Source organism: Paroedura picta, chromosome 6, assembly GCF_049243985.1.
Source record: "Paroedura picta isolate Pp20150507F chromosome 6, Ppicta_v3.0, whole genome shotgun sequence".
NCBI lineage: Eukaryota > Metazoa > Chordata > Lepidosauria > Squamata > Gekkonidae > Paroedura > Paroedura picta.
In genome coordinates this window covers 69401839-69428457 of record NC_135374.1, presented here as the reverse complement: position 1 = coordinate 69428457, position 26619 = coordinate 69401839, and the positions used below count along the sequence as shown (strand labels likewise).

The window sequence follows — 26619 nt, the reverse complement described above, 5'->3', positions numbered from 1 at the left end:
CATATTTTCTTCTTTAAAAGTATAACTTTAAGAGGATGCAGAAGATTTAACAAACCACATATTAAAACTGCTGTCTACTACTGTCTTGTAATTTGATTCATGCAAATTTTCTAGGGATAAAAATCAACCACAATTTAATTTTAAACCTGTTCCAACTGGCAGCTATGCAATTTATGTACTATGTTTCTATTTTTACTGCAGGATAATGACAATGATGAATGCTTTTACCAGAAAATAAATATTCATTCATTACAAAGCTCAGATCAAAACTATATGCCTTCCCAAAGTATATGAATTTGCAAGATCTATTTGCTGCTGTGAGAGATTTATTTGGGAGGAAGATGGAACTGTACTTACAACCACATCTCTTGACATTTTAATAGTTTGGTTAAATTAAACCTATGGTAACAGTTACTTGTAACCAAGATAATCAATATCATTAAAGTTAGTGTCAGCTACAATAATATCAAATACATGTGGATGAAAAAGGTTTTAATCATAACATTATTAGGACATAAATCAAACTAGGATACACAAATATGTGATGTTAAAGATTACTAATAGGGATGCACTTATCAGCTATTACTCGTTTCTGGGTCACTGATCCTCTGTACAATATTGCTAACAAGGAAAATACATAAAGAAAACATAAGTGTTTTCTTACTAGCAATAATTTAGATGATATCCAACATTTTTGTATAAACAAGTCATGAAGTCAGAGTGAGAATAATTGCTCCCATAGAAGAATGAGAACAGCATCCTCATGATTATATAGTTCAGGAATACATGTAAGAAATATATTTATCATTTTAAAAAATACATTATCATTCCAACTATCAGGCACTTGGGATGGTGAACAACAATATAAGACACATCTATAAATCTGCCTAGAGACCTTTAGTAATAGTTCTGTAAGGAGTTGTACCATAGCATGTTTTGAAACTCTTTAATGTCACATGATTTTTAATTCATAGCCATGGGCTGCTATTAAAATAGTAGCAAATAGTTTTCATGATTTTGCCCAACCCCACAGGATTTCCCTTTATGTTCTTTTTGATAAAGCAGGCTTTCCCATCTTCTTCTTCTTTGTTTTTCTCTGGTTGCCCTACCCAATTATTTGTAGGCATATTGTCATTCATTCATTCATTCATTCATTCATTCATTCATTCATTCATTCATTCATTCATTCATTCATTCATTTATATACCACCCTCCCTTGTGGCTCAGGGTGGTGAATAATAATAATAATAATAATAATAATAATAATAATAATAATAGTTGGTTCTTATATGCTGCTTTTCTCTACCCGAATGAGGCTCAAAGCAGCTTACAGTCACCTTCCCTTTCTTCTCCCCACAACACACACCCTGTGAGGTGGGTGAGGCTGAGAGAGCCCTGACATCACTGCTCGGTCAGAACAGCTTTATCAATGCCACGGCGAGGCCAAGGTCACCCTGCATGTGGGGGAGTGCAGAATCAAACCCAGTTTGCCAGATTAGAAGTCCGCACTTCTAACCACTACACCAAACTGGTTTAGATGCTGACCTGGCCTAGGAAACTGTGAGGAGAGACTAAAACTCTCCTTTTTGTTCCAGTTTGATAATGGCACAGGGGAGTTTGATAAAACTTCACATATAACAAAGTGTTTCATTTAACCTTGAGGGAAAATGGCCAGGTTGGAATCAGGTGTAGGACTTGAGAGACAATATGATTGAGGTAACTTTGTATACAAAAAAACACCAGATAATTTGTCACCAACAGTTACTGTTTCAGTTATTCAGATAGGTCTTTAAGCTTGAGGATAGCAATTTCTTGGCAATCTCTGCTTAAATACACATGTATAAGCTTCTTCATATCACAGACACAGAAACATTCAAACAATTTCCAATTTCCTTTCTTATCTACAGGCTAGGGATCACTCCTTTATTTTACGTAGTGCATTTGGAAAGGTAAATAGTCTATGAGTTTCATTTCCCACTTAAGTAGTATCAGTTTCATTTCCCCAAGTGCGGGTAATTTGGGAGGGAACCCAGCCTATATAAGGATTGCTGCCAGTTCTGTTAGTTGTTGGTTGCCTAACAGGAGAGTAGTTAAGAGGTAGGCAAGTATGACGCACAGATGAAATCTTGTTTGGTATGGAATTGGCCACAACTTTATTAACAGACCAGCTGCAGCATCAGTGCAGCCCTGGGAGGAACCCATGCTGCCTCCTGATCAGCAGACCATGAGGAAGGCCAGACCCCAGTGGTGCAGCCAGATTTGCTGAGCACTCAGCACCCCAATAGCCACGGGGACCAGAATAGGGGGAAGGCAACCTTATATTGGGAGATCCAATAGGTGTGAGCCTCTGTTTGGATCCACCCAGTTGCCCGGCGATATGAGCTTACTTCCCCAGCTGGCGAGGCACTGTGGTTCGGCATCTATGAAGTCTCATATGGAGGCCCCCTCCCCATTGTAGAAAAGTCTGGTTTGCAGATGTGGACTGCTCAAAAAGAAATCTCCTTGAACCAAAACTGCCACAGAATGAGGCCGTACTAGGCCCCACTCCCACCAGTGCTCCTAAACAGATAACCCCACCCCCATGTAGCATGTGGGGCAATGCTCTGGGTGAGCTGCACCCATGCCACCTGGCTTCCCCATGTTCCCTCCTTGGGTGGCCCTCCCTCTGCTTCAGTAACCTGCAGTCTAGTGGTAAGGACATGGCTGTGATTACTGGATTTTTGCGTTGGAGAGTTGGCTTAAATAAAGGAGTTATTCAACCATCAGCTGCCATGTCCAGTCATTGCATTGGCAACACAGGTGGGGTGTTGATTCAAGGGAGTTTGACCCTGCAGATTCCAGCAAGTGGGAAAACTATGCAACATGCTTCAAATTGTATGCAATCACAAATGACACTGCTGACCCAGCATAGAAGAAAGCAATTTTCCTCAGTGTAAGAAGAACCAGGATTTTTGCAGTGGCAAAGGCCTTGATCAACCCTGTACAGCTGGATAGCATTCCAACTGTGGTCATATTGACTGATCTAACTCATGCCCAGACCCTCAGAAGTGGTCCGCAGGCATGCCTTCTACATGCACAACCAAAGGCCAGGGGAAAGTGATATTTCATGGTGGAGCTTTGTCAGTTGGCACAACAGTGCAAATTCCCTAACTTGGAATACATGCCACGAGACAGACTGGTTTGCAATTCAGCCACTCAGTGTAAACTGTAAGGCATGACCTTACTTTTGAGGTGGCTCTGGGTGTCATCTTGCTGTAGAAGTTGCCAAATCCAGTACAAAAGTGGTCTGCCTCTTGTGAATTCTATATGGCCCAACGACCGATAGCCAGTCATTGCAGAGTGACACAGTGCACAGAATATGCATACCTGGCAAACTATCTTGCAAGACTACCAGCGGATGAGAGCATACTGACGTGAGATTGCCATGTGCAAATTGCGGAGGCCAGCACAAGAGGGCCTCCTGCTGTTTCCCCGATGTTCAGTGGCAAGCCTGTGCCACATGTGCTTGTGTGTCACACTAAATGTTCCTGGCTGGGGCATGTGAAGCCAGGAGATTGTCACCTGGACTCCCAAGGCATTCATGAGCTGGCTGCTGACATAGTCGACTCTAGAAAAGGCGATATCCTCATGGTTCCGAACATGTGGGCAAAATCGAAGAATGAAATCATAATTCAGGTCCAGATCCACAGCATCAACTGTCAGATGGAGGTCAACTCCAGCCCTGCATTTTCAATCATTTTTGAAGCTGTCTACTGCCAGGTCCAGCATGCAGTGGGGCCATCACTTGAATTTTTCCCAGGCCATCTGACTGACTTCCAGAGACATTGGTTGCTGATGCTGGGCCTTGGGAACTTCTCAGTGCAGTTCTCAGACTTCAAATGGACCCTTGCACTAATTGCAGTACCAGGGCGCCATACATGTCTGCTAGGGCTCAACTGGTTTGGCCCCCTTGGCATTGCTCTCACTGGCATAAACCAGGTGAGCTTGTGGTCTTATGAAGTGCTGATTTGCCAATTCTCCAGAGTTTTTGGTGGGGGCCTAGGCCCTCAACACAGTGTGTTGCTTGATGTTGAACAGGATGCAGGAGTCTAGTGTATTTGGAAAGGTTAATAGTTTATGAGTTTCATTTTCCTGTTAAGTAGTATTGATTTTGTTTCCCCAAGTGAAGGTAGTTTAGAAGGGAACCCAGCCTATATAAGGGTTGCTGCCAGTTCTGTTAGTTGTTCGTTACTGGATGGCAGTGTTGGAGAGTTCGCTTAAATAAAGGGTTTATTCAAGCTGCTGTGTCCAGTCATTGCATTTTAGGAACTATTTCCCTCAAACTTGTTAGGCATAGGCTAAGCTTCCTACTTCCTTAATTTATAATCCTTAACATATAATCCTACTTCCTTAATTTATAATCCTTAATTTATAATCCTCTCCCAGTCTCTTAGCCTTCCTTCCATGTCAACTGTCAATTCTTAACTGTCACTCCTGACTCTCTCAACTGAATTCTGTCACTCAAGATTCTCAGACCAGTTTACTGCATTAACTATTGACTGTCCATCACACACAGTTACTGTTCCATTGTACTTCCCATTATGGCACATTAAAACTGGGTACAGCTGACTTTGAACCGTGTCCGTTTGAGTAGCAATCCCCAACCTGTGGGCTGCGGACCACATGTGGTCCTTCGACTAATTGGAGGTGGGCCCCAAAGAATGCCTTCTCCCCCCCCCTGGCCCTTTAATTCATCCCCCCCAGCCCTTTACAACACACTTCGGGTGTCATTGTCTCCCATCACTCCCAGATGGGACTATCTCGTTGCAGAAAAACAAGCTCAGGGTTCCCATTGATTTGTCATTGTCATGAGTTAAAATTTCCATGAAAATAAAATGTTCCTTATGTTCATTGTTGTGGCATGTCTGTATCTTATTTTGAAGGGATGTTTAAACATTACCATAGCGATCAGAGAGCGTTAGGGCAGTGATTGAGAGTAGAGGAGTAACTACCCTCCCCACCGGGCCTCAGTAAAAGGCGTTGAGTGGTCCCCGGTGATAAAAAGGTTGGGGACCACTGCGTTTGAGGACAGAGGTGGGAAACTGAATTATCCCACCTGATATAAGAAATTTCCAACAAATAAAGGAAAACACTGATCTAGAACACTTCTATTTGACAACCTAGGTTTCTGTAAAGAAAAAGCCTTCCATGTGAGGCAGAATTCAATCCTGTTTTGGGTTTTTTTGCATTTTGAATATGTTCAACTTATTGAACATATTCAATATGTTCAACTTATTAATGATTGGCTTCTCCTTTGTTTTTTTATTCTTAAATTCTAAATAATTACTAATAAGCCTGCAGTCTGTTCTATCCGAGTTAATCCATGAAGGAAAGAGCCAACTATTTTCCCACTGTGCTTGGATTCCTCTTCGGCTGAGTGACATCTTCCCTTTCTAGCATTTCAAACTATCATCAATGAGCCATCAACAGGAAGTAAGAAAGCAGCCAGACATGTCTCCTCTCTCTCTTAAAACTGCCCGTGGCACCACAGGCACCGTGGACTAAATAAAGCTGTAAGGGCTTGGGGGGGAGGAGTTAGGGCGGGCTCTGTCCAGGATAAAAACTCGGAGGAGCGAATCAGGAGCCGCGAATCGGCTACTGATTTGCTCCTCCGAGTGTCAATCCTGGACCAAGGAGGCAATGGGGAGGCGCGCAAAGCACGCCTCCCCATTGCCTCCTTGGCCGCCATTGCCTCCGCCTCGATGCGGGGAAAGGAGCAGGGACGCCGCGACGAAGACCCGGCAGCCCTGCTCCTTTCCACCCCCACACCTGCCCAACTCTGCCTTCTCCCGGCTGCTGGAGTGGCTGTGCCGTGTCGCAGACGCGGCGAGGCCACTCCAGCGGCCGGGAAACGCCTGCCGCTAACTCCCCGCCGCCTTCTCCCGGCCGCTCCAGGGCTGCGCCGCCTTGCACACGTGGCGAGCCCCCTCCAACGGCCGGGAGAAGCCTTCCCGTCAGTCGCCGCCGCCGCCGGGGCCCACCGGAACAACCGCCCAACTCTCACTTCACCCCTGAGGATGCTCCGCCAGCCACCCGAATGCTCCCGCTCACTGCCTGCTGCCACCAGGGCCCGCCCCCTTCTCCTCCCCGTCGCCACCGGCCCCGCCGCCTTCTCCACCCCAACACGATGAGCCTGCCCCCCAGCACCCAGAGATGATGATGCTGAGCCGCCAAGAGCCCCCGAACATCGCCGCAAACACCCCCAAGCCGCCGCCGAGCCACCACTGGCCCGTCCCGCAATCCGAAATGGCCGCCAACCCAACCTGCCCACTGACGACCCCCCGGCCGCCCTCGACCCTCACCGGCCGGTAAGCTGCCCTTACTTTACCTACTGTCGCCTCTGCCTCCCTCTCCCTCTTACATCCCACTGCTACAGATGCGTCCACTCTACCACCGCTCTGGCTTTCTCATCACTCCTAGCGCCCATTGTATTTTCACTACAATGGGCTTTATTCCTAGTCTGTATATAATTCAGATGAGAATCCAATTAATTTTTAAACTTTGTTATTTGTATTAGATTTTGATGATGAGAACCTCTGTTGGTTGTAAAATGGAATATAAATATAATAAATGAAACAAAACTGATTCACTAAAATGATTTTCCAGTACTTGATCTGTAAAAGATTATATTGATTTCAAAGATCAAAAGTTCTGCTTACCTTGAGGCACTCTTCTTGTTTGCCAAGATCTTCACAGTCCCTCCCTTGCATACTAGGAGAATTAAGGATGTCTTCCATGTTAGATAAAGCTTGTAGAAGCCGAAGGATCTCTGCCAGATACGCAGAAGGCACATAAGAGGTTTCCATAGTCATACTTTCCGTCAGTGCAACAGTTGTCTCTTCATAAACAGTTTGCTGGTATAAATATACAACAGAATTTTTCCTTAGTTTCAGAATGCATATGGCTTTTAAACCAAAAACAAAGAAAGACTTCAGTAACACTTTCATATCACTTCTATGGACTATCTCCCTTAAATTGTTTAAATATAATGATTGCTTTCCAGTAATTGGAATCAGTAGTTTGCTAAACTTTCTTGCCACATTGTTTTACCCAACAGTTCTCTAACACGTAGCTTATTTTTAAATGTTTAAATGCCTATCTATATGGCTATATGAACTATCAGACATTGAAGAGATTGTTGACCATAATCTCAGAACCCATGTATGCATTTGGACTTTCTGCGGAATGTTCCAAGTACCACATCACAGCTAGAATATTCATAATATCTAGAAAGGAAACTGGCATATGTAATCAGGGAGAGTATTGAGAATATTTTTAATACAGACATTGAGATCATGGCCACTATCTCAAGTCAAGTTTGGATTCCTAAACTGTGAGAATGCCAATACTCCTTGATCATTTCCTTTAATAGACTTAACAGTGTGTTTTATAACATTGTCCACAAGCCAAACATCAGCTTACTAATTGAATCTATACAAAATTATACTAAATTGGGAGGAGTAGTGAACCAAAGATAAAGTTCAATGAGATCTATGGATTTCCTATGGATTTTAATAGGCGACTCCTTTCCTGTAGTCATTAGTAGTTTAGAGTGCTTTTCATAGAATCATAGAATGGTAGAGTTGGAAGGGGCCAACCAGTTCATCTTGTCCAATCCCCTGCTCAATGCAGAATCAGCTTAAAGCATCCATGATAAGTATCGGTCCAGCCATTGTTTAAAGATCACCAGTGAGGGGAAGCTCACCACTTTAGGTACCTAAATCCACTGCTGACCTAATTAATTCCCTCAGCTGTTCCTCATAGGGCTTGATCATCCTTGTCACTCTCCTCAGAACTCTCTCAATTTTTTTCATGTCCTTTTTGAAGTGAGACTTCCAGAACTGCACACCGTACTCCAGGCATAGTCTGACCAATGCAGTATACAGTAGGATTATGACATCTTGTAATTTTGATGTAATGCTTCTGTTGATAAAGCCCAAGACTACATTGGCCTTCTTTACTGCCACATCACGCTGTCTGCTCATATTTAGCTTTGAGATCTAGTTCACACACAATGCCCACTTTTCCAGCATGTTCAGATTTCATTGAACTTTATCTCTATCTTCAGTTGACTACTCCTCCCAATTTTGTATAATCTGCAGATTTAATGAGTAGTTCATCCCCCCACATCCAGTTTATTGATAAAAATGTTGAAAAGTACCAAACCCAGTACCGAGCTCTTTGGGTGCAGTTTTCTACCATATTAATTTTTATTTTCTCTTGGAAATCATGTATACTTGTATGTGCAGCAGCAGTTGAGCTGCTTATTAATTTTTTGCACATGGCTTATTTTAAAGGATTTGCTGAGTAGCTGGAGGTTCTTCATTAATATGCTACAACTAGCAATTGCTTGTTGTAGGCCTTTATTAATTCCCATCTGAGATAATATTGAAACAAAAATTGGTAGTGGCTTAAATGTATATAGGATACTTGTGTCACTTTTTCCAGTGAGAAATATTGTTAAAATGCCCTGGTGACGAAAAATATTTCTGTCCAAGGTAGATGGAGTAGATATTGAGAGATTCTTAGATATTGATTTGTATCAAGGTTATCATTTGTTTCATAACTATGTTCTATTTTTTCAAACATAAACAACGATTATGCCATCACCAAACCAGTAGTTTTTTTGTTGTTGTTCAGTAGTTCACAATTTTAAATAAAAGAAACTCTAGAAGGGGAAAACCTTCCTTCTTTATGTGCTGCACTTAGTGATATCTTTTAGGCAAATTACTCTTTACACCAGTGATATATGTAGAATGGGGGAAGGGGATCTACAGGGTCATCTAGTCAACCTCCTGCACAATGCAGGCACTCACAACTAACTGCCTACCCACAGTGACCAATTTCATGCACAAATGATCCCCCATCACCACCAATAATCTCTGTATCCAGCCTGGCCTGGAGGGAATTCACCTACCATCCCACAGCGGCAATTAGTAATTCCCTGGGTATGCATGGAAGGGCCACAAGAGACAAACACTGGCACATCTCTTCCTGCCCACCCACTCACAATCTGCCTAAATTGATAAGTTTATAGCTGTCTTCTTACAGACAACTAACTCTACCGAATTAACCTTGGCAGTTGTATGGATAAGTATATTTTAATATCTGAAACTTGGTTGGACACAAGCTGTGCATTATATGTAGTTTTATTTGCAGTGTTGCTGTCAAATAGTTTAGTCCCCAAACTGTATTGCAACCAGTACTAAAACAAAACAGTGTTTAAGGTTGTGAAGGATATAATTCTTTTGCTGAAGAAATAGATATAAAGTATAGCATCCTTTAAACAATGTATATCATATTTATATATTTTCATTTTAACTACGGAAAGGAGATTTCTGTGATCTTGTTTCGCGTCTCTCTATATACAGTGCAGGTACATAGATGAAATTGGATAAAAATATAAAACAAAAAATTGTGTATAAGTTAATGTCTAAAAATATATTTGAGTTAAATAATACAGTAATAGAATATTGTTTTGTATAGAATTATTGGGGTGCTACTATCCTTGAACTGATTGACAAGAGGAAAGTTAAAATCTAGACTTGAGACTGATAAGCATTGAAATTTCTTCAAATTATATACTATTGAATTGATGGAGTTGATTTAAATAATTGAATGGTGAGGGATGAATTAAAATTAGGCAATTCCAATTCAAGGCATTGTCAGATCTATCCTGCAAATTATGTAGAAATCAGAGATATTCTAAATTAAGTAATTTATAAATGTGTCATTTGTTGACTATAAGCTAGACTATAGGCTAGATGCACAGTATATTACTTCTCAGAAAGTAAAAATTGGGGGAATCTTAAGGATAAGGATGTTCATGTGTCATCTTAATCTCATTTTCAACAGCTGGAGACTGATTTTCCTATCCTGACCCAATTCACTGCATGTTTATTCCGGGGTAAATAAATAGTACATAGGATAGCAGTCATAATGAATAATGAGCTAATTTTGCCCTTCCAATCACTAATTAATTTGAAGGTATACGTAACACTGCTTGAACTGTATTGTTATACAATTTAATTTTATTCACTATTAACATAGGGGAAACAACTGAGACCGTTTCTGCATAGAGGCAGAAAATGTGCCATCTCCTGTTTGTAAACTCACAATGGTAAACCATGTGTTTGGCTGCTTCCTGATGGGAGACTGCTACTCCCTTATCCTACTGTATTGTTATGGCTTTTTGCTTCCTGACAAGGTGGTGGAGAAGCCAGAAGCACAGACAACCCACTGGTTTTCCCCTACTTCTTGAGTTGTCAATCAATGTAAGCCACCACTCCCCTCAAAGTGTTGGTTTTGGAGACTCAAATATCCACCCCCCCCCCATCCAAGGCCCCAAATCATTAAAAAAATTAAACTTCTGTATTGCTGCAGGAACATGCAACAACAATTTTTTTTCCAGGTCACAACAATAATTTTGTTTTTTTTTATGATGGTCTCGATTCATGTTTGGGAAGATTTTTGATAGGCTTGAAACTTACACTGGCCAAAAAGATTGTGTGTTCACAATACAGAATAAGAATACAGAACATAGATGTTGTGCTAATAGGAAGATGTCTGCTTCATAATACAGCCTCCCCTCTTTCTGTTCATGCCCTACCACCAGAAAACAAAAATTGGAATGTTTTTTCAACAGGGTTGCTGGCCACTCCCAACATTACTGTGCAAGCTGAAGAGAACATAACAGTACATTTTATTTTCACTGATACATGGGCACGTTGGTTTGTATTCCTGTAGCAATGTAGACATTCCGGAACCTGGGGAGATTCATCAGGAAAGCTTTAAACTGAAGCCATAAGGGGAAGGAGATGTTCAACATAGGGAGTGTAAGACCGATCGGGGGCAGCCCAACCAGGAAGGCCAGCTCATAGCGAACCAAAAGTAAAAGGATTCAGATGCCTTTATACTAATGCCCGAAGCATGGGCAATAAGAAGGAAGAGCTGGAACTTCTCATGCTGATGGAAGGGTATGATCTAGTAGGCATCACAGAAACTTGGTGGAATGATTCTCATGACTGGAATGTAATAGTGGATGGATATGAATTGTTCAGAAAAAACAGAATAGATCGAAAAAGTGGAGGAGTGGCACTGTATGACTGTTTATGCACTGGAGGTTTCATGCTGGGCTGCAGGCTGGAGTTTTAGTCATGGCAGGTTGCCCCACCACTTCCTGCAACCACATGGGAGAGCATTTGGCTCGGTGCACCTCATCCTCTACCAATTTGTGTTCTTGCATGGAAGATGGGGCAGTGAAGTTCACAGTGCATAAACGGTCTGAGGAAAGGGCTTACCTGTCAGGAAATTCTAGTGAAGGAGAGTATATCTCCAGTGGAAAGCATCTGCGTGAAAATAAGCGAGGGGAAAACAAACAGTGGTACGGTTGGTGTCTGCTATCGACCACCTGAGCAACGAGAGGATGTGGATGCTGCACTTTGTGAGCAGCTTGGGAAAATATCAAAGTGGCAGGACCTTGTAATCATGGGCGACTTCAATTTCTCAGATGTGTGCTGGGAAAAAAACTCTGCGAAGCATCCTCAGTCATGCAACTTTCTGACCTGCCTGGCTGACAATTTCATTTATCAAATGGTAGATGAACCCACAAGAGGTTCAGTCGTACTGGACTTAATACTGACCAACAGGCAAGAGTTTGTGGATGAGGTGAAGGAGGTGGGGACCCTAGGGGGAAGTGGCAATGTCCTTATAGAATTCCTTTTGAGATGGGAAGGCAAGGAAGCTTGTAGCCAGACGCGGATGTTGGATTTTCGTATGGCAAACTTTAATAAACTCAGAGACATGATGAGTGTCATATCATGGACGAGAATGCTGGAAGGGAAGGGAGCATGTGAAGGGTGGGCGCTACTTAAACAAGACCTATTGCATGCTCAATCCATGACTATCCCAGAAAGATGAAAACACTGCAGGAGCTCTAAGAAGCCAATTTGGATGAACAGAGAAGTTCAAGAGGAAATAAGAAAGAAAAGGGAAATGTTCAGGACATGGAGGGAAGGACAAAGCTCTAACGAAGAGTACCTACAGGTTACTAGGCACTGTAGATCAATCATCAGAAAGGCCAACGCTGAGAGTGAGCTAAGATTGGCCAGGGAAGCCCACTGTAACAAGAAAATATTTTTCAGATATGTGAGGAGTAAACGTAAAGTAAAGGAGGCAATAGGCCCACTGTTGGGTGCAGATGGACAAACTCTAACGGAAGATGCAGAGAAAGCAGAAAGGCTCAGTGCCTATTTTACATCTGTTTTTTCCCACAGGTCAAAGGGTTTAGGCACACCTAGAGATGGCAATAGCCAAGGGATAGTGTCTGGGTGGCAGGTTGACATGGACAGAGAGGTTTTCGAGAGGCATTTAGCTGCACTGGATGAGTTCATATCCCCTGGGCCGGATGAAATGCACCCAAGAGTACTCAAAGAACTTTCCGGAGAACTTGCACAACCCTTGTACACCATCTTCGGGACCTCTTTAAGGACTGGTGATGTCCCGGAGGACTGGAAGAGAGCAAACGTTATTCCAATCTTCAAAAAAGGGAGGAAGGATGACCCGGGAAACTACAGACGATTGAGCATGACCTCTGTTGTGGGGAATATATTGGAGGACAATTTGGTGATCCAAGGAAGTCAGCATGGATTTGTCTCCAACAGGTCCTGTCAGACCAACCTGATTTCCTTTTTTGACCAAGTAACAGGTTTGCTGGATTGTGGAAATTCGGTTGATGTCGTTTACTTGGATTTTAGTAAAGCTTTTGATAAGGTTCCCCATGATGTTCTGATGGATAAACTGAAGGACTGCAATCTGGATTTTCAGATAGTTAGGTGGATTGGGAATTGGTTAGAGAACCACACTCAAAGAGTTGTTGTCAATGGTGTTTCATCAGACTGGAGGGAGGTGAGTAGCAGGGAACCTCAGGGCTCGGTGCTCGGTCCAGTACTTTTTAACATATTTATTAATGATCTAGATGAGGGGGTGGAGGGACTACTCATCAAGTTTGCAGATGACACCAAATTGGGAGGACTGGCAAATACTCCAGAAGATAGAGACAGAATTCAACAAGAGCTGAACACAATGGAAAAATGGGCAAATGAGAACTAGATGCAATTTAATAAAGATGAGTGTAAAGTTCTGTATCTGGGTCAGAAAAACAAAAAGCATGCCTACTGGATGGGGGATACGCTTCTAGGTAACACTGTATGTGAACGAGACCTTGGGGTATTTGTGGATTGTAACCTAAACATGAGCAGGCAGTGTGATGCAGCGGTAAAAAAGGCAAATGCCATTTTGGGCTGTATCAACAGGGGCATCACATCAAAATCACAAGATGTCATAGTCCCATTGTTTATGGCACTGGTCAGACCACACCTAGAGTACTGTGTGCAGTTCTGGAGGCCTCACTTCAAGAAAGACGTAGATAAAATTGAAAGGGTACAGAGGAGACTGACAAGGATGATCTGGGGCTAAGGGACCAAGCCCTATGAAGATAGGTTGAGGGACTTGGGAATGTTCAGCCTGGAGAAAGGAGGTTGAGAGGGGACATGATAGCCCTCTTTAAGTATTTGAAAGTTTGTCACTTGGAGGAGGGCAGGATGCTGTTCCCGTTGGCTGCAGAGGAAAGGACATGCAGCAATGGGTTTAAACTACAAGTACAACGATATAGGCTAGATATCAGGTAAAAATATTCACAGTCAGAGTAGTTCAGCAGTGGAATAGGCTACCTAAGGAGGTGGTAAGTTGCCCCTCACTGGCAGTCTTCAAGCAAAGATTGGATGAACACTTTTCTTGGGTGCTTTAGGATGCTTTGGGCTGATCCTGCATTGAGCCGGGGGTCGGACTAGATGGCCTGTATGGCCCCTTCCAACTGTATGATTCTATGATTCTATGAAATGGAGAGGGGAGGGTGGGGAAACTGCTAGCATAACTGTTGCACAATTCTTCATCCAGATAGGCTTGCCCAAGCTTTTGCTTCGTTGTATGTTGCAACAAGAAAGGGGAAGCAGATTCTCCCACTTTCCGTTATCTTGGGACAATCGGGATGAAAACTCGCACCAACTGCTGATTGCTATCAATGTTCTCAGGAAGCAACATTAAAACTTGCTAACAATGAGAGGCTGGGGAGGGCAAATTCCTTGTGCGGAAATGATCTGAGACACATATTTTTGTAATACCACTGGATAATGTAGGCAAGAAGAAAAACATTAGCTCCAATTTCTAAAGTTATTTTCAATCAAAATTTACACAGTAATGTTATAAATAGAAAGCATGTAGATGATGATACATCTTACTATCAAGTACTTAGTAACCTGATTTATTAAAAAATAACAGTATTCTGTGAATGTGTGTCTAAGACTCAGTTCAGATTTCCAAATCAATCCAGGATTTGAAGAACAATCCATATTATTATAAATCTTCCCACCCACCTTCTCTTGTATTATATTATTTATTATCCTTGTAAGTTTAGGATTTACTTCATTTGTATTCTGCCTTTCACACTGCGACTCAAGATAGATTGCAAAATACAGAAAAATTCAAAGAACATAAAATATCCCATAAATAATAGTATAAGACGGTATTACAGAAAAAGAAGAAAAATACAAATAGCTGCAAAATTGATTTGCATACATGTGTGTATGTGCACAGATTAGCTGGTACGAGGCCAGAACGGCCCAACGTCTCAATTGAGCCTCTGTAGTTCCGCCCACCGCTCGCGCGCATGCCGCAGCTGTGGCAAGCGCTCCATACTGGCGCAAAGGCGCCAAGTCGCCGCTTCCTCCGTCCACCCTCCCCCAGCCAACAAGCGGCACAGGTAAGTCTGTGCTGCTCCGATATTGTGCCACACCCTTCAACACCCTGAAATTCTGAACCAAGTTCCATAACAGACATTTTTGGCTGTTGTGCATTGTTTTGGAACCTTTACACTACCTGGCATAGTGGATAAGAGTTTGGAAGTGCTTTCCAAACTAAATGAAGACATCCAAATAAGAATGAAATTATTCTAAAAATGCTTAAATAATGCTATGCGAAATTGTCATAGATAAAGCTGACTTGAATGGATATTCTATACATGGCAAATTTCAATTTTTTTTAAAGCTTTGCCAATCTGTCTGCACACACAATAGCTAAGATGCTGGGATGATAATTTCCAGTGTAAAGTCTAAGCAGTACTGCATTATGCAAGTTTAATTATCAGCCTTTTAATCAACCAAACCACACACCCTTGTACCTTTTATATTATGATTGTATACTATGTATTGTTTATAGCAGTCTTAGTAATTATGAATGATTCTAAAATGAAGAGCTTTACACGGTGCTGAAATATCTAGGAGACATCAAGTACCTGTAAATATATAATATAAATATAGCCATAAAGGTTGAAAAAGTTATACAATTAAAATCACTGTAGCAGAGTTTCTCCAAGGGACAGTGGACATATAATTTAAAATCTAGTTTGCAATATATGTCAAAAGTATTTTTTAAATGCATCCTGTATGAATGAAGGAGGAACTACAATGTTCAACTATGTATAAGCCCTTAAGGCTCATATCATGGAGAGTGATATCTTCCTGTCTAACTTCCCATGTTTCAACAGAAGTGCTTCTGTCACTTAATTCTGTGACCAAAGAAACCAGCTTTGAGAACATGCAAAACACTGTGGGGGAAATTATGTTTCTTCACATAAAACATATTTTGGATGTACCTCACCTCAACATTCATAAACTCTTCTAATAGATATTGATACTATTTCCCTTCATGAATGTCCAGGTGCATGGATTTTTATGACTCTTTTTGAACTCACTAACACAAGGTAATTGGAAAACTCAACAATGGCCACAGGATTGGAAAAGGTCAGTTTACATTCCAATCCCAAAGAAGGGCAATGCCAAAGAATGTTCAAACTACCGCACCATTGCACTAATTTCTCATGCTAGCAAAGTTATGCTCAAAATCCTACAAGCTAGGCTCCAGCAATATGTGGACCGAGAACTTCCAGAAGTACAGGCAGGATTTCGAAGAGGCAGAGGAACTAGAGATCAAATTGCGAACATACGCTGGATCATGGAGAAAGCTAGGGAGTACCAGAAGAACGTCTACTTCTGCTTCATTGACTATGCTAAAGCCTTTGATTGTGTGGAGCACAACAAATTGTGGCAAGTTCTTAAAGAGATGGGAATACCAGAGCATCTTATTTGTCTCTTGAGAAATTTATATGCAGGCCAAGAAGCAACAGTGAGAACTGAACATGGAATCACTGACTGGTTCAAAATTGAGAAAGGAGTTCGGCAAGGCTGTATACTGTCGCCTTGCCTATTTAACTTATATGCAGAGCACATCATGAGAAATGCGGGATTAGAGGAGTCACAAATTGGGATCAAGATTGCAGGGAGAAATATCAACAACCTCAGATATGCAGATGATACCACTCTAATGGCAGAAAGTGAAGAGGAACTAAAGAGCCTGTTGATGCGGGTGAAGGAGGAGAGTGCAAAAGTTGGCTTGAAACTCAACATCAAGAAAACAAAGATCATGGCATCCGGCCCTCTCAATTCCTGGCAAATAGATGGGGAAGAAATGGAGATAGTGACAGATTTTATTTTCCTGGGCTCCAAGATCACTGCAGATGGAGACTGCAGCAAAGAAATTAAAAGACGCTTGCTCCTGGGGAGGAAAGCTATGGCAAATCTAGACAGCATCCTAAAAAGCAGAGACATCACCCTGCCAACAAAAGTGCGTTTAGTCAAGGCTATGGTATTCCCAGTTGCAATGTATGGCTGCGAAAGTTGGACCATAAGGAAGGCCGAGCGTCAAAGAATTGAGGCTTTTGAACTCTGGTGCTGGAGAAGACTCTTGCGAGTCCCTTGGACTGCAAGGCGAACAAACCGGTCAGTCCTAGAGGAGATCAACCCTGACTGCTCTTTAGAAGGCCAGATCCTGAAGATGAAACTCAAATACTTTGGCCACCTCATGAGAAGGAAGGACTCCCTGGAGAAGAGCCTAATGCTGGGAGTGATCGAGGGCAAAAGAAGAAGGGGACGACAGAGAATGAGGTGGCTGGATGGAGTCACTGAAGCAGTAGGTGCAAACTTAAATAGACTCCGGGGAATGGTAGAGGACAGGAAGGCCTGGAGGATCATTGTCCATGGGGTCGCGATGGGTCGGACACGACTTCGCACATAACAACAACAACAACAACACAAGGTAAATTACATAAAATATATGAAAACCAACTTTCAGCATGAAAATGCAGAGATGGCTGTGGAGAAATAATTATTTTACAATATTTTGCAAGGTAAATTGACTCACTTTGACCACATCAATAAGGGGAATCAAAATAGTATAAGGAAGAGTTTAATAAATAATTATAGTAATTTAACCTTTTTAGAAACATTTAAAGCTTCTGCATTACAGAACCTCCTGAAAAAAGCTGAAGAAATATGCTGGATATTTTCGAAAATTATATGAGAATTTGTCTCCAAGAAATTTACAGTATTAAGTTTAACAGAAATGTTCTTTTCATACACTGTTATACTGTAGCAAAGTGAGGGCTATCCCACTTGAATGAAGACAAATTATGGATTGCATTTTATCTCAATTTCCATGAAAAAGGTAAAGGTATTTTAAAGCAATCATTGAATTTTCTCACAAAATAATCCCTGCATAACACAGATTCAGTTCCATGTTACTAAATTAATAAAAGATGACATGTTTCAAGTTCAGGATATCAGTGTGATCCATGTATTCTTCTGGGTACATTCATAATTTCTCATGAGTAGGCTGACTATATTTTCTTGATACAAAAAAGGGGACATTGGGATGGCAAACAATGGAATGGAGATTAAATATTCTATATTCATGAAAGCAAGATGATAAATAGTCTTATAAACATATTGAGTTTACCATTATTCTTCAATGACAGAAGCCATTCAAACATCGTCCAGAAACCTCACAATAAGGAACAGTATAGCAATTACATTAATAAATAAACAAACATGTAAATAGACATAGCCCAGAAGAACACAGGCCAGGGTTTTTAACCATATCTTTAATTTAAAAAAAAAACTTTCTTAAAGTAGGCCCTAAAAAGAAATTATAAAATACAATTTCTTCCCTGGTTATTGGGCACGTCGTATACCTGCAAATAAATCAATGGGTTAAACTCCTAGCCCCTCTCTCTGCAGGCCAGAAGAACTGAGGGGGTGGGGCTCATACAGCTGGAAGTTTGCCAACTGCTCATGCTCCATGATCTTTTGCACCCTATGCTCAAATTCTGTTTAACATAAATGAAAATGATATGGCTTATAGGCAGAACAAAACTAATGCTACAGCAAGTATATACCTTTTATTAAAAAGGGAACAACATTTACTCTTTTTAAAGTGAAGAGATGGGTGAGAAATGTGAAAAAGGGTACCTCCCCCTTCAGAAGGGTACATATGGTCAGCCTATTCATGAAACATAGAAAGTGACAATTTAGCCATTAGCTCATTGGAAAATTCTAAGATTGCTCTTCAAGAACACTATATATTTAAATACTATTAAATGCATCTATCATAACATATAAAACATTTCTTTCCACTCATTACTATAATTCCAACAAAACCATTTTTCTGTTACTTGTTGACCAGTTTTGAATATCAGGACATTAAAATGCACTTTCACCATTTATAAAGTATGGATGCCTAACAAAACTCTATGCAGTTTTCACTGAAATTCTACACAGGATTGCACTGAACAACTAATAGTGATCTTATAGTATGTCTGGACTTTATTATATTGAAAAAATCCTCTCCCATTCATTCTTTTGTGCTCTGTCTTTTAAAGCTATCACTAGCTACAAGCATGCATACAAAGATAATTAAATAGTAAGCCAAAACAAATGTTGAAACACACACTCTCTATGATTGCTAGATAAGTTTTTGTTATATAGTTTGCTATATAATGGTAGATAGTTTTTTTGATATTTCAGTGTCCATCTAAATCTTCTACAATGGTTTTAAAATACTGTAGTGTTTCTTTATTCAATCCCAGCAGCCAGCTCAAGGTTGACTCAGCCTTCCATCTTTCCGAGGTTGGTAAAATGAGTACCCAGCTTGCTGGGGGATAAATGGTAATTACTGGGGAAGGGAATGGCAAACCACCCTGTATTGAGTCTGCCAAGAAAACGCTAGAGGGCGTCACCCCAAGGGTCAGACATGACCCGGTGCATGCACAGGGGATGCCTTTACCTTTAGTGCTTCTTTGAATTTCAGATTTATGGCAAAGAAGATTACTGCGTGCAGCCTCAAAGATATAAAACTTTTCATTTTTATATCTGGAGAATAAACATACTCATTGTATTCATTCTTATTTGCTTCTACAGTGAAACTACATCTATAACCATTATTAGAGTCAGACTACTACTATTTTCATATACTTATTTTTCAGTAGTCACTCCCCAAGTTGATACGTGTGGTACAACTTTCCTCCTGGTGCTTGCCTGTGACCTTCACTAGATGATTGAAATGCAAAAGCTTTCTCCCAAGGGAGGGTATATTTGTCCATTTGGGCTGCAGTTCTAGCCCAGCAAACAGCAGATCTTGATAGTCATGCCATAGTCAAATAAGCTATATGCATAAGATTTGATAGGTAAAAGTAGTGAAGCAGTGCATTTGGACTACAGTTAATTAACATAAAATTATTTTTCTCATGCTAATTCATCTTAGAAAAGGAGGCAAAGAACAAGCATTGCTAATTCTGCAATCATGACTGAATATATAATGAATATATTTTACCATGTTGGGGTTTTTATGCTTTAAAAGGGATAACATTTATTGGTAACCTATAATAATTATGTATAGAAAAATATAAGATGGTTTGAAATCATCCTAGTTAAATTCAGGACATTATACTTTCTACCTTGTATATTCCTATGGAAAATGCAGGTTACAGAAATTAAAATAAATAATAACAGGTTTGGTTGGTTGTAGAGAGTTCTACACAACTGCATGATGGATCTTTAGTGCTATGGCCTTCACATGCTATTTATTCTTGCTACAAATTGGTGTAGTTTTCAAATATGATTATCCAAACAATCGGACACCCAAACATTGTACAGTACTACACAGTTTTTCTGACACAGAGTGAAAAATTGAGATTATGAATATAAATGTGGAAAATGCAATAGCATATTTTTCACTATATAGAATCATTAACAATTTATGCATGGAGGAGAAAAACATGAGTAGCTTCCTGCTGGCAAACATGGGATGGTAAATCTTGCATTTGCATCCCTCCTCACAGGAAGACCCCTCCCACATTTTCCTTCTGCCACATCTAGGATTTTTGCCTCCAGACGAGGCTGCATGGGAAAACAAGGTAAACTCCCTCCTCTCCTTGTCATTCACAGCAGGCCACTAATTACAACACAGCAGTTCTCTTATAAATTGAAACTTTCTCCCCCCCCAGCCCCCAAATTAAGTTTTTTTTTTAAAGGCACTTCCATGATGCTCTGCGGTAACACGACAACATATATGCATCTTTAATCAAATCAACACGGCCCCATTTATATGGAGAAATGCCAGAACAGAATCACAGAATCATAGAATTGGAAGGGGCCATACAGGCCATCTAGTCAAACCCCCTGCTCAACACAGGATCAACCCAAAGCATCCTAAAGCATCCAAGAAAAGTGTGTATCCAACCTTTGCTTGAAGACTGCCAGTGAGAGGGAGCTCACCACCTCATTAGGCAGCCTATTCCACTGCTGAACTACTCTGACTGTGAATTTTCCCCCCCTGATATCTAGCCTATATCGTTGTAGTTTAAACCCATTACTGTGCGTCTTTTCCTCTGCAGCCAACGGAAACAGCATCCTGCCCTCCTCCAAGTGACAACCTTTCAAATACTTAAAGAGGGCTATCATGTCCCCTCTCAACCTCCTTTTCTCCAGGCTGAACATTCCCAAGTCCCTCAACCTATCTTCATAGGGCTTGGTCCCTTGGCCCCAGATCATCCTTGTCACTCTCCTCTGTACCCTTTCAATGTTATCTATGTCCTTCTTGAAATGAGAATGATACAGCATTCCCCCTTTTGGGGATTCATTTTTTTTTGCACTTCATTTCTGCCTGGGTGGATTTCTGAGATGCTACATATTGTCCCTGGAGTCCAAGAAGACATTTTGTGCTAATGATAGGCTTAAAAACAAGCTGCTCAGATCCTCTGTATGATCAGATCACCCCCCCCCCCCCAATTTTAAAGCTCATTTCCCACTTCCAGAAGACACAAAGGGACTGTTTTTGCATGCCCCAGTTATGAGCATGCTGAACAGGTAACTGAAACCCAAAAATACATTTTTGTGCTAATGGGAGGCTTAAAAATAAAGCAGACACATGACTGAATGATTGGGATGAAGCTGCTAGATCACACACACCCCTTTTACAGCTCATTTCCCATCTACAGAAAATAGAACTGGGGCTAAGTTTTGCCTGCCTAATCCCAAGACAACCATGGACATTTTAAAGAAGATTTTGGTTTGAGGATGGAACTGAATACCAGGGAACACAGATGGGCATCATGGTGCCCATCAACACCAAGCTGAGAATTAATACATTCTTTAGAATTAATACATTCTAAAGCATGTACATGTGGAAAGAAATCTAACAAGAAAATACTGCTAGTAAGACATACTGAAAGGGACTTTTGATCCTTATAATGTCTAGAATCCTACTGTCTTGTTATACAGTTAATAATGGGCAGAGAAAGACTCTTGTTAATGTTGAAAGAGTAATTTTAAAAGAACGTTAATAAAAAACTATTTTGTATTTTAAAGCTCCCTGAGAAGCCATTTTTGTCAAAAGCCGCTGCCTCCCTTACACGCCCAGCGACCATTGCAGAGGTGGAGGAGCCAGGAACAAAAGAGCATGCTGAGGTGTGCTGGCTCCAGGAGGAGGGGAACCCTCCTCCCAGGTGAGGTACACCGCTTGCCTGTGAGGGGGGGTGTGGCCAGGCAGCAGTGGGCATAAAAGGAGCCGTGCGTCTTGCGCAAGCTCCTGCCTTGCCGCTTCTGAGAAGAAAAAATATTATTTTGAGTAAGAAAATAGCCTCATGTAGAATACATAGCTGTTACATACTGGAAGAAAAAATACAGAATTACAAGTTTAAATGTTGCAGTAGGATGTAGAGAAGCTACAAATTTAATTTTGTTTTTTTAATCAAAAACCCTGGAAACATATAATGCCACTTTGCATGTATGAACACACTGCAGACTAACTATCAAACAACTACAATTATTCATTTGGCAGAATGATACAAAGCATTCATATCTAAATGGAATGTCTGTAAAAGAACAGATTTCATCCAATTCTTTCCTGTTGCTTTATAACATATATATTAGAAAGAGGATGGATAAATTATGTAGCACTGGTTCCAACAAAGGTGACTTGATTATTCAAATTCACCTTCTTGGTTTCTCATTTTCCTTATATTCACTGCAGACCTGTGGCTGTAGAAAGCTAATATGAAGACACTATTATTTGCTACATAACAGAGGATTGCAATAGGAGAGAGAACATCAGACCGCTAACAACTTACACGTGGAGTCACACAGCAGTCCTCTCTCGTATCCTATTCAACATCTTCATGTGCTCTCTCGCACAACTGGTACAGAAGTTTGGGCTGGGTTGCCATCAATATGCAAATGGCACCCAGCAATTCCTCCTGATGGATGGCCGCCCTGACTTTCCCCCAGAAGCATTAGCCAGCTGCTGGGAAGCAGTGACGAGATGGCTCAAGCATAGTCGACTGAAGCTCAATCCTTCAAAGACGGAGGTCCTGTGGCTCAGTAGAAAGGGCCCATGTGAGGAAGCACGTATGCCTGCCCTGGATGGTGTGCAGCTCTCTACGGCTCACTCTGCCAGGAATCTAGGCGTGATTCTGGACGCTTCCCTCACAATGGAAGCCTAGATCACAAAGGTAGCACGGCTGGCATTCTACCATCTCCACCAAGCCAACTACTAGCACCCTACCTGGCCCTGGAACAACTAGCCACAGTGATCCACGTGACTGTCACCCCTAGACAGGACTTTTGTAACTCGGTCAAGGCCCTTAGCCTTGACCTGGAAACTCCAGCTTGTTCAAAATGCAGCGGCCAGGATCCTCACAGCAACACCATGGAGTTCCCACATCCAGCCCATTCTTCACCAACTGCAATGGTTGCCGGTTGAATTCCAGATCAGACTAAAGGTTCTGGTAATTACCTTCAAGGCCATATGCGGTCAGGGCCCAGTGTACCTGAGGGACCGTCTCCGCGCCTATGCCCACAAACGAGCTCTGCGCTCCACTGCTACCAACCAGCTAATGGTCCCTGGCCATAAAGAAGTCTGCCTGGTATCAACCAGGGCCAGAGCATTCTCTGTTCTGGCCCCCTCCTTTTTGCATAAAGGAGCTCTTCTACCAGGCATTTGGTTGAGACCAGACATAACCAACAGCGATTGAAGGGCCCTTTCTCCCCGCCCTCCCTCTCAGAATTCCACCAGAATACTCTGGATCATTTTGCACTGTTGCACTGTTCATTATGTTGTTTATACTGTTATATTTTTATATATAAGTTATATTTTATATATAGGTATGATAAATAAATAAATATGGTTACAACTATTAGTTATTAATATTATTGTATGGTTATTCATATGTTATAGACTGTTTCATGTACTATTCTTATGTTCTTATGTTCCATGTAAACCGCCCTGAGCCTCCGGGGAGGGCGGTATATAAATATAATAAACAAACAAACAAACATGGAAATATACATGTTACATTAGGCCTATAAAACAAATGTATGCCCTAGTCATAGGTAAAGGTAAAGGTTTCCCCTGTGCAAGCACCGAGTCATGTCTGACCCTTGGGGTGACGCCCTCTAGCGTTTTCATGGCAGACTCAATACGGGGTGGTTTGCCAGTGCCTTCCCCAGTCATTACCGTTTACCCCCCAGCAAGCTGGGTACTCATTTTACCAACCTCGGAAGGATGGAAGGCTGAGTCAACCTTGAGCCGGCTGCTGGGATTGAACTCCCAGCCTCATGGGCAAAGCTTTCAGACGGCTGCCTTACCACTCTGCGCCACAAGAGGCTCTTTACACCAGTAATATCTCTATATTACGCCCTAGTCATAGTCCACCAGTAATATCTCTTTATTCTTGTGCTAAATACAGACAACAGTTGTTAGTTTATTTCTTCGGCTTGTGACAAATGAACAGAAGTACTATGTTGAAACAAACAGAAAACATTTCCCAAGAGGTGCTCTGAAAATTCTGTACTGGCTTTTATTTTCAGATGCAGGGAAAACCCAGACGTAATTAACGAATCAATTGTAACTGATCATGCTGAAAGCAAATTTTATTTATAGACCTACGTTGAAAGCAAATTTTATTCATAAACCTAACCTAATACATAGGTATTTTTATCACATTGTCATTTTTATGACTGGAAAATCATTTTATGATTGGAAGATCAATTCTAAGAATGCTTTCCTAAGAGTAAGCCTCTTTGAATATATCTGAATAGGATTCTGAGTAAAGTTTGGGACTTGGTTAGCCTTAAAGGTAGCTCTGGACACAAACTTTGTTCTATTGCGTCAGATCAACACAACTACCCACCTTAATTAGGATTCTGAGCAGACCATCTTAATATGGCATAATAAATACTCCATGAAGGTCATTTATCAGTCAGTAAACATTGTGTGTTTTCTCTTCTACTTTCCTAATGAAGGCAACATGCCTGGTCCCTAATCATTAACATCTCTGCTAGTAAATCTGCTCGCATTCCTAGAGCAACAGGTCTGCACTGTTCACACTAATATTATCGTTAGCATATTTCAATAATACTATGGTTGGTATATTACATCAAAATCATTTGTTTGTTAAAGAAGCAAGTGTCCAGATCAGTATTTCAGGCTGTTAAGGGCCCTCAAGGACCAAGAGAATAATCCAATTACTGTATATACTCGCATATAAGCCGACCTGCATATAAGCCAAGGCAGCTAATTACACCACAAAATGCTAAAAATACTTATTGACTCACATATAAGCCAAGGGTGGTGTTTGGATAGTAGCTTTTTCTCCTTTCCTCCCCTCCCCCTGTTTTGGGCAGGATTTTTCTCCCTTTTCTTCCCACCCTCCTCCTCCTTCCTCTCTCCTTCTGACCCCTCTTACCTTTATTCCTTTCTCTAGGGGTGTTTCCTCCTTCTGCTCTCTACTCTCCCTCTGAGACATAGGCTTCAGAGCTTCCTGCAACACGTGCTAGCCTCGTGCTAGACTCGTTAAGGTAGGGGGGGAGGCGGAGACTGCTCTTTCCCTCCCAGGCTTGCTGTGTCTCTGCTGTTCCTGCCTTTGCTTCTTCAGGCAAGTATACTTGTCTCCCCCCCCCCTCCAGTCTTGTCTGGGAGATGTTTTCTTTTAATACCCGCATATAAGCTGAGGGGGACTTTTTCAGTTTAAAAAAAGGGCTGAAAAACTCGCCTTATATACGAGTTTATACGGTATATGAAACAAAATACATTAAAGAAACATCACAAGTCTTGGGTATATGTGTGTAAGGCAATACCAAATGTTATCAGTGAAACTATTTCACATATTTTCAAAAATATTTTGTTTTAATGCCTTTTAAACTAGCATCTAAAATGTGTTCTTGTTTTTAGCACAACATGAAGCTTGATGGATGAATAAAGGGCTTGACAACAAAAAACACAACTAATGGGGTTTGTATGAACTAAAGGTTAAAAAGACGCTTGCTCCTGGGGAGGAAAGCTATGGCAAATATAGACAGCATCCTAAAAAGCAGAGACATCACCCTGCCAACAAAAGTGCGTTTAGTCAAGGCTATGGTCTTCCCAGTTGCAATGTATGGCTGTGAAAGTTGGACCATAAGGAAGGCCGAGCGTCAAAGAATTGAGGCTTTTGAACTCTGGTGCTGGAAAAGACTCTTGCGAGTCCCTTGGACTGCAAGGCGAACAAACCGGTCAGTCCTAGAGGAGATCAGCCCTGACTGCTCCTTAGAAGGCCAGATCCTGAAGATGAAACTCAAATACTTTGGCCACCTCATGAGAAGGAAGGACTCCCTGGAGAAGAGCCTAATGCTGGGAGCGATCGAGGGCAAAAGAAGAAGGGGACGACAGAGAATGAGGTGGCTGGATGGAGTCACTGAAGCAATAGGTGCAAACTTAAATGGACTCCGGGGAATGGTAGAGGACAGGAAGGCCAGGAGGATCATTGTCCATGGGGTCGCGATGGGTCGGACACGACTTCGCACATAACAACAACATGAACTAAAGGTAAATTAGCTTGTCGTTCATATCTTGCCTTATGCTCAAATTTTACAAATAGGCACATGAGAAAAAGGCATGGCCTTAATCCAGAGATTTTGCATATTTTACATAATGTGAGAGTGAATTTTTGACAGCTTTGGGAAGGTAGGTATCTACCATTATCTTGCTCCTCTTGAGAAACTCCTTAAGATAGCTGAAAGTTTATGGAACTTAGACAGAATATTCAGTTTGACCCAGCACTAGTAAAAGATTTTACATTATTTGTGCACACAAAGA

The 26619-nt window shown here is 41.4% G+C and overlaps 1 protein-coding gene across 18 annotated transcripts in view; it reads right to left on the bottom strand.

Annotated features, from left to right (window-relative positions):
- DMD (dystrophin) overlaps positions 1-26619 on the bottom strand; it is a 1311735-nt gene that overhangs the window by 604471 nt on the left and 680645 nt on the right. For all 18 annotated transcript variants that reach the window (XM_077342956.1, XM_077342959.1, XM_077342965.1 and 15 more), the window contains one exon: positions 6699-6893. In XM_077342956.1, the coding sequence (XP_077199071.1) occupies positions 6699-6893 (195 nt within the window). The remainder of the gene's footprint in view (positions 1-6698; positions 6894-26619) is intronic.